Source organism: Martes martes, assembly GCF_963455335.1.
Source record: "Martes martes genome assembly, chromosome: 7".
NCBI lineage: Eukaryota > Metazoa > Chordata > Mammalia > Carnivora > Mustelidae > Martes > Martes martes.
Genome location: NC_137894.1, coordinates 2,680,685 through 2,690,061, shown reverse-complemented (window position 1 = coordinate 2,690,061; position 9,377 = coordinate 2,680,685). Strand labels below are relative to the sequence as shown.

Genomic DNA, 9,377 nt, shown 5'->3' with positions numbered 1-9,377 from the left:
TGACATGATTTTTATTTTTTTTAACAGAAACGCATAGGGAAGAAATCATTTTTATCGTGAAGTTACACAGGTGGGTAGTTCGGAGTTAGTCGTGACAACATCCCGGCTGTATTTCATTAATTAGCATCTTGACTTTCAGGGCTGATGCTTAAAATGCACAAATTCTGTAGGTTATGAAGGTATTTTTTACTTTTTAGAAAAAGTTATGGGAACAGAGATGGTGCGGTCATACAAGGTGTTGAAAGAGATTAGAGCTTTGAATACTTTTTCTGCTCAATTTCTATCCCTTTGTAAGTGGCACGAGGCACCGTTTAGTTCAGGGAGAGGAAGCCGGGAGCCTGGGGAGTGAGACCGCCTTCCTTTAGACCCCCTTGTGTGACTGCCCTTTCCTTATTCCCCACTACCTAGACTTGGGGGGTGGTTGTCGTGTGACACCCCCCTCCCCGGCTGATGCGTGACACAGTGTCTCGTTAGGGGCAGCGCCCGTGCCCTTATAGCACTTCACCTTGGAAGTTGGGACTTCGGGTCCCAAGCCCCGACCCACTGTCAAGGAGTATTTGCCATCCGCTCAGCCACTTCCTGGCCCCGGGCCCTCAGCATGCTCCCTGCCAGATGGAGGTTTGAGACAACACCTGCGCTGATGACCCGGACCCCGAGGTGCTAGCCCCCCTGAGGCTTTTGTCAGTTCATAGATGGGGCTCCACTGACAGTCTGGGCAAAGTGGGGTATTCACCTCCAGAAAATGCCCCGATTCCACTGATTTTTTTCATGTCTGCTTAGGAAGAAATAAGTTGCCTCCTTCCCGAAGATCAGTGAGCTTCCAGGCTCCTTGAATTCCTGTGTGTCTGAGAGATTTCTAAATCGCCGCCTCTTCTTCTTCCTCTCTGATAGCGCGGACTGACTACTACTGGTGGTTAACCAAATGATGTTTGAATTTTAGAAGTCAAGCGACTTAAGGCCTATTTTACAAAATTTATGAAACTTCCTCTCTACTCTCATAATTCCAAAAGCTTTAATAAATATACATGTGTGCTAGGATTCGCGTTAGGCTTTTTTCTCCTCCTTCTACTTCCAGCAGGTGCTTTTATTAAGCCCTTTTAGCACTATTTAACTTTTAAGCTAAGCACGTATTACTTTTAAAAACTAATTGAATAAAGATGTTCAGGACTTGAAACACGGGGAACCCTGAAAATAAAATGTGGGCCCACGACTTAAGTAACCATCCAGAAGATTTTGATGTATTGCTTTCCAGCCGAATTCATTTGCTTCTCCTAATGCTTCCTGAGTGTTTAGTAACACACACACCTCTTAGCGGCTTTTTTGTTCATCCAACATAAGGAGAGCATTTCCTATATTAAAATATTTTTAAAAACGTGTGTGTTTCATGTGTTCCATGTGACATATATGTTAACAATACAAAGACTGAACAGGACATCAAAAATCAAGATGCTTCGCAGGGCTCTCACACATGTGATCATCACAGCCCTGTCGGGGTGGGGAGCTGGGGCCGGAAACACTGCCAGCTTCCAGCTGGGGAATCCCACTGCGCAGGGGTGGGAAGGAGCCTGGGGTGCTTACGATCACAGGCTTGGCTACCATTTATCAGCTGTGCCACCTTGAGCGCAACAGCAACTAGGATTTATCGGGCCTATCACATCAGTGTTGGTGTCCTCCTTAAGGAAAAGAATAAAAATGGGACTCTTGAAAATGTTATTAAAACATGCAATCTTGTACCTAGATTGCTCTGACCTCCCCCCCGAGGCCGTGGAAAGGCCCAGAAGCTTGAGCTGTATTTACCTGCCTCAAGACAATCTGTCCTCGCTTGGGCAAGTGACTTGACTTCCCTTCATCTGTAAATGGGGCCAAGAGAAGACCCGACTTCGGAGTTTGGAGGCTCACGCAAGATGGTGCGCTGCAAAAAGCATTCGGTAAGCTGCCTGGCGCACAGCGAGGGCTCCATAAATACGGCCTGTGACTCCTCAGAGTCCGGCAGCTGTGGCCGGGGTCATTGGAGCTGCTTCCCAGAGACGCTTACTCACATCCATACTTAAGAAAATTACACCTGGAGCCTCTCCAACCTACCTCACTCATTCATTTAATGAACACCGACTGAGTTCCTACCAGATACCACGCGCCACAGGAGATCCTGGTCTCCATTCTCCCACCTCGTTTCTGAAGGCACAACACAAATGTCCCCGCCTCTGGGAAGCGGGCGGAAGCCTTCCTAGGACTCCAGGCAGACTCACTACTGCCCTGCTGCATAACTGACTTTGGACATGAATAGGGTTCCAGGGGAAAGGACCCCTCCCCCCCCACCTGCCATGTTCATTTCTGTATCATCAGTGCTCTCCGGGCTGTGCATAATAAAATAAGTAGATGCTCAATAATGTGGAGTTGACCGAAAGTGTGCTTGTTTTCCCATGAGGACGGTAGCTGCCTTTGCCAGCTCTCCAGTTGCCGAAGCAAGCCAGATGTGTGCCGAACAGTTCGAGTCCTCTGGAAACACATACGAGGTGGGCTCACTGTCAATCTTGGTTGTTGTGAGTGACTACTTTGTCTTATTTCATAACAACTGAAATTCTCTATTATGTTACCAGATCACACTCTTCAAGCCCCTCTCTTTTGCTAATAAAAAAAATAGTATGGCCACATTGGGGAAGTCCTTAGGGAACATGTATCAGGAAAAGTAGTTAAGCACTGGGGTCCTAAAGGAGCCTGGGAAAGTCTAGCCAGAAACTATGGAGTTGGGTTGTATTATCTATTTAAAAACATTACTGGACTTGGGAAGTTTTGTCACATCTTGGCTTATTAAATCCATTCATTGAGAATTAATTTTTCCAGATTGTTACTTCATAATAGCATTCAAGTGTCAGAAAATACCCTGACCAGTCAGTCCTGGATACAGGTAGGGAAGGTAAAGGGTGGCAGGTGAAGCACCGATCTCCCACATGTTCGCTTAGTACTTTGTAATTTACCGTGAGGGAGCTTTCACGGTCATTATCCCTCTGCTAAAACAACCCCCTGAGGCAGGTGGGAAGCTAGATACTAGCCTCTTTGCATAGGACGGGACAGCGAAGCAGTTCTCCACTGGGAATCCGAGCTGTCAAACACCAGACTAGAATGGTCTGCTACCATGACCATCACCCTCCCAGGATCTCTGGAGGGCCTTGTATCTTGTGGGTATCTTCAGAAAACGATCCCATCTTTGCATTGGTCTTCCCAGAGCATTCTGGTCTACAGAGTGTGTGACCCAGGCTACAAGGAATGTCGTGGGCACCTGGGCGTTAGCAGCTTTCCATGAATTCCCAGGCTCATCCTCTTGTGAGCTATGATGTGTGCTTTCACCGGACATGTGTAATTATAGACAGCTTCTGCCTTCATGATCCGGTAGGGGAGAAAGACACCTGTCCCCTATGCAAACTGTCATGTTCACCTTCCTGGGACTGACCCAAGGACCCCAGGGACTCTGAAGCATGCAGCCCTCTAAACAAATTTCTGATTTAACCCATCTGAAATCCCAGCACTGCAGACAGGAGGCGGATGCTGTGTGCAGGCCTGTTTCCCACACAAGCAAGCCCCGGGGAGAAGGGCCCCCATTTACCTATGTACAGGCCTCACCAGCAGTGGACTCTGGCAGCAACTTTGCTTCCATCCATTGTGTTATCTGAAAAAAGAAACCTCAGCTGGCCTAATGGGGAGCCTAATACATTCCTACTAGCCTGTTGTGTGGGCAAGATATAAATGGCGAGGCCTTTGGAGTGCTTTTTCTGTCTGCTCTGGTGTTTACAGGCCCCGAGCGAGGCGTCTGGACCAGCCAGGACCCTCTCCTCCCAGAACCTCCATCCTCAAGGCACCCCTCCTCCTTCACAGACTGCTGGTGCTTGAGTCCATAAACCAGGCCAAAGAATTCTCTACCGGAGTTCTAGGTGGTGGCTCTGGGAGGACTGCGCACCCTCCCCCGAGCCATCCACCACTCCTTTGAAGAAACACACACCCAGGCTCAGGGGCGCTGACAGAAACATCCTGAGGAAACCACCACTGTACGTGGCTTCTAAGCCTCATTTCCCCAAGGAAATAATCAGCACCTCTTCCCCAAGACAGCTCCAGGTGAGCGAGAAGGAACACCTTCCTGTCTCCAGCGGGAAGGCAGTGCCTAACTGCCTGATCGCCCAGCGCCCTCGCATCTACTGTCACAGTCCTCCGAGCCCACGAGGTGGCCGGGGCAGGTACGACCCCCCCCCCCCCATTTGACGCAGGGCACACCGAGGCCCGGGCGCTCGCTCTCCTCGCGGGGTCACCCAGGGAGCAAGCACCGGGGAGCCTCTGCCTGCGCGCCCCGAGCTCGCCCCGCGGCACCATCAGGTCCCCCGAGTGAGCCTGTCCGCGGCAGCGGCCACATGGCCCCATTGTCGCGGGCGGGCGTCCCGCCGCGCGGACGCGGGCGTTCTCGGCAAACCGCATTCCCGCCCGCTTGTGGAGCGACCCCGCCGGCCGGGCGCGGGGGCGCGGCGAGCCTGGGAGCGCCCGCAACAAAGGAGAGGAGCGCGCGCGGGACCCGAGGGGGCACCGGCCCTGGGGGCGGCGCGGCGGGCCCGAGCGCAGGGGGACGGGGCGGCGGCCGGCGAGCAGGCGGCGGGCCCCGGCCCGGGCCTCAAAGCCTCCTTTCTTCTCGCGCGCTGCAAGGCGGCTCCGGGAGAGCCGGGAGGGGGCGCAGCTCGCCGTCCCCGCCGGCCGGTCCGGGCGCGCCCTCCCTCCGCCGCCAACCCCACCCCGAGAAGCGCACAAAGAGCGGCGGGCCGGCGGGCGCACACCTCCCGTCGGGGCGGGGCCGCGGGAGGGGCCGGCGCGCGCACCGCCGCGCCCGCCTTAAAGGGCCCGCCCGCTCCCGGCGCGCACCGCGCATGCCCGACCGCGGGGCGGGGAGGGACGGGACGGCGGCGCGCGCACGCCCGCGCGCTCGCCGGAGCCATGGCTGGCGTCCCCGCGGTGGCGGCGCGGCGCTCGTGCACGTGTCAGCGCCCGCGGGGGCTCGGCCCGCGCGCTGGGCGGGTGCAGGACCCCCGCGCCGCACATTCCGGAGGTCGCGGGCCGCAGGGCGGGCCAGGCCCGCTCTGCGGCGGGTGTCTGCCTGGCCCGGCCGCAGTTTCAGGGCCAGTTGGACGAAGTGCTGCCCAAGGGGCACAAAGCTGCGGGCGCGCGCGCGCGCGAGAAGCGATGCGGGCGGGCCTCTGCCTTTGTGTCTCCTGCGCTCCCGCGCAGGTGGGCAACCCGCGCCAGGAGCCACTTGGCCCGTGCGCACCGGGACCTCGAGTCCCGCTTTCCGGGCCCGAGGGCTCGGGCCGCCCTTTGCGGCAGACAATAGACCCTTCTCCCAGTGGCACCGTGGGCTCTAGGGGTGGCTTATTTGGGGACGCTAACGGGACTTTCTCAGGACCGCTCTCTTAGAGCCCGGCCGCGGGCATGCGAGTTGGGCGCGTTTTCTTTTCTCCATCAGGCGAGGGAGGAGAGCTGGGGACAGACTGTCCTCGGCCGAGAGGTTCGCGCGAGTGTCCCGAGCCTGCCGGTCCCGCATTAGACAACAAAGAGAGGCGTTAGCGGCGGCGGGGGAGGGGCGCGGCCGGGAGGAGGACGGGGCGGGCTGCGGCGAGCGCGGGGGTGGGGGGCGCTCGCTCTCGGCTCGCCCTGACCGCGGCCTCCGCCCGCCCCCGGCCCGGCGCGCGCCAATCGCCTCCCCCAGCGATAGTGTCAGTAGCATTGTAGTGTCAGCTCCCGCCGGTGACGTTGCGCCTCCCTCGTCCCCCTCCGGAGCCGTCTGGCTGCAGAGGCTCAGTCAAGAGGCGGGGAGGAGAGGAGGAAAAAGCGCTGAGTGAGGGCGGGCGGGCGGGAGGGAGGGAGTGGAGGAGCCGGGGAGGGGCTCCTTAAAGAAACGCTGCTGTCGCTCGCCTGCTCGCTTCTCGCTCGGCATTGTGGCCAGCCAGCCGGGCATTCGGGGGGCACGCGCGGCTGCCGCTCGAGCTTTGCCCCCACCCCACCCGCCGGCAGATCTGGGGTGGGGACCCAGGCGGGGGCTCCTGCGGCCACTGCCCGGCGCCGATCGCACCGAGCGACCCACTCCTCCCGGCGCCGAGAAAGGAGCAACGGAGCCCTCTGCAGCCGGCCGGCCTCCCCGCCCCTGACCACTCGCTTCCCGGCTGCCTTTGTGGCCGCAGCTTCTCGCCGCCGAGCCGAGGGCCGGCGGGGGCGCGGCGCGCACGGCCGAGCGATGCCCAGCTCCCTGTTTGCAGACCTGGAGCGCAACGGCAGCGGCGGCGGAGGGGGAGGCGGCGGCGGCGGCGGCGGCGGCGGTGGCGGCGGCGGCGGCGGGGGAGAGACCCTGGATGACCAAAGAGCCCTGCAGCTCGCGCTCGATCAGCTCTCCCTGCTGGGGCTGGACAGTGACGAGGGCGCCTCTCTGTACGACAGTGAGCCGCGCAAGAAGAGCGTGAACATGACCGAGTGCGTGCCGGTGCCCAGTTCCGAGCATGTCGCCGAGATCGTGGGGCGGCAAGGTGGGTCCGGCGGAGATGGGGAGCTGGAGGGGAGAGGGTCTCGGGCCAGCGCCCCGCGGGGAGGGCGCGAGAGGGTTCGGGATCCGCGGCGCCCGCGAGCCAGGAGGAGAGAGGAAGAGCCGCGCGATGGGCCGGCGCCCCAGACAAAGAAAGTGCAGGCAGGCTGTCTCCCGGAGCCGCGCCGCTGCGGCGGCGGGATGCACTTTATCCTGCTAAAATCACTGCCTTCTCCCCTAGCGCCCCCCACCCAGCCCACCCGGGGAAATAGAATTTAAATATAAGATGCTTGGGGGAGGGGGCCTTTGATCGGTCCTTTGGGAGGGGGAGGAGGAGGAGGAGTGAGCATCGGATGGGAGGAGGATTCTGGATTTCTGCGAAGCGGAATGGAGCCCAGAGGAGGAACAATGGGTCCCGGGACTGCCCCCCCTTCTCATCAGTACCCCAGTTCGGGGGGGGGGGTCACGGCCCCGGCCCTCTTCCTTGAACCCTTTCGCCGCGCCTTCAGGGCGGACGGCGCGCCCCGCTGGATCCTAGCGGCATCTCCCCAGCTGACTTTTTCCTGGGATTCTCGGGTTCGCTCGGGACGACTGCAGTCACTGGGGGAGGACTGGGCAGCCAATGGGCTGTTCCTCGAGCGCCTCGCGGGTGGAACCCGCTTCCCAGCCCGTGGCGTGGCCCCGGGTCAGTGAGGGAGCCGCCCCCTTTCCGCCCGAAGCGCGTCCTGCAGCCCCGCAGCCCCGGACGCGGGCGGTCCCAGGTCTCCGCGGTTACCCCGGGATAATGGGCGTGTCTGTCTCTCTCTCCCACTCCCTCCCCTGCACCCTGGCTCCCAGGTTGTAAAATCAAAGCGCTGCGGGCGAAGACCAATACTTACATCAAGACCCCGGTTCGCGGGGAGGAGCCTGTCTTTGTTGTGACGGGCAGGAAGGAGGATGTGGCCATGGCTCGGAGGGAGATCATCTCCGCCGCGGAGCACTTCTCCATGATCCGCGCCTCGCGGAATAAGAACACGGCGCTCAACGGCGCAGTGCCCGGGCCGCCCAACCTGCCTGGACAGACCACCATCCAGGTGCGGGTGCCCTATCGCGTGGTGGGGCTCGTGGTGGGGCCCAAGGGCGCCACGATCAAGCGCATCCAGCAGCAGACGCACACGTACATCGTGACGCCCAGCCGCGACAAGGAGCCGGTGTTCGAGGTGACTGGCATGCCTGAGAACGTGGACCGGGCCCGCGAGGAGATCGAGGCGCACATCGCCCTGCGCACCGGCGGCATCGTCGAGCTCACAGATGAGAACGACTTCCACGCCAACGGCACGGACGTGGGCTTCGATCTGCACCACGGGTCCGGCGGGTCCGGCCCAGGCAGCCTCTGGAGCAAACCGACCCCCAGCATCACGCCCACCCCCGGCCGCAAGCCGTTCTCCAGCTACCGCAACGACAGCTCCAGCTCGCTGGGCAGCGCGTCCACAGACTCGTACTTCGGCGGGGGCACCGGCGGCAGCGCAGCCGCCACCCCGCGCCTGGCGGACTACAGCCCCCCCAGCCCCGCGCTCAGCTTTGCGCACAACGGGAACAACAACAACAACGGCAACGGATACACCTACGCGGCGGGGGAAGCTTCCGTGCCTTCCCCCGACGGCTGTCCCGAGCTGCAGCCCACCTTCGACCCGGCTCCCGCTCCCCCGCCCGGGGCGCCGCTGCTCTGGGCTCAGTTCGAGCGCTCCCCCGGAGGCGGCCCTGCGGCGCCGGGGTCGTCGTCCTGCTCGTCCTCCGCGTCCTCGTCCGCGTCGTCGTCCTCCGTGGTCTTTCCCGGGGGCGGCGCCAGCGCGCCCGCCAATGCCAACCTGGGGCTGCTGGTGCACCGCCGGCTGCACCCGGGCGCCAGCTGCCCTCGCCTGTCCCCGCCCTTGCACATGGCGCCGGGGGCGGGCGAGCACCACCTGGCGCGCCGGGTGCGCAGCGACCCGGGCGGAGGGGGCCTGACCTACGCCGCCTATGCCAACGGGCTGGGAGCGCAGCTGCCCGGCCTGCCGCCGTCGGACACCTCCGGCTCGTCGTCGTCGTCCAGCTCCTCGTCCAGCTCCTCCTCCTCCTCGTCGGGGTTGCGGCGAAAGGGCAGCCGCGACTGCTCCGTGTGCTTCGAGAGCGAAGTGATCGCCGCGCTCGTGCCCTGCGGCCACAACCTCTTCTGCATGGAGTGCGCCAACCGCATCTGCGAGAAGAGCGAGCCCGAGTGCCCGGTCTGCCACACCGCGGTCACCCAGGCCATCCGCATCTTTTCCTGAAGGCGGCGCGCCTGCGCGCACCCCGCGGGGGCCGGGGGACCCCTCCCCTCCAGCCTCAGACCCCCGCCCCTCGCCGCCGCCGCCACCAGCCGGCCCGCGTCCGCCCGCCGCCTCGGTGCCCACCCCCCCTCCCCCACCCCCGCTCACACTCTGAGATCCGAGAGGAGCTTGGGAAGCTGTAGTATCCGCTCGTTTTTTAAAATTTTTAATTTTTAAACGAAGGAACTTGCCAGGATATCTGCATCAAGAGTACTATAGGCCGGGAAGCCCCCGAACCACCTGAAATGCATGCTCTGTAACTAATAGGGACGGCGACACCCTAGTAATGATAGTTTGTACACTGTACTTCATAGGAAGCTTCCAAAAGAAGAAAACCCCACAAGTTTTCCATTTTCTTAAAGTAGGAGAAAAAATGAACAATAATTATTATGACGAAGAGGATAATAATAGTGCTTATGGGATGTGTGGACTGTTTTCGTGTGTTCCCCTTTGTGGCTGGGTTCCTACGATGCTTATTCTAGAACACAGTGGATCCTTTTTGAATG

General features: G+C 60.7%; 1 protein-coding gene across 1 annotated transcript; it reads left to right on the top strand.

The window, feature by feature from the left end:
* Positions 1-6,262: 6,262 nt before the first annotated feature.
* MEX3B (mex-3 RNA binding family member B) lies at positions 6,263-9,016 on the top strand (the record flags this gene model as incomplete). The annotated part of the gene is made up of 2 exons (XM_080809186.1): positions 6,263-6,548; positions 7,382-9,016. 2 exons carry the CDS (start codon positions 6,263-6,265, stop codon positions 8,830-8,832), a joined length of 1,737 nt encoding a protein of 578 aa, XP_080665312.1. The 3' UTR covers positions 8,833-9,016.
* Between the last annotated feature and the right edge of the window lie 361 nt (positions 9,017-9,377).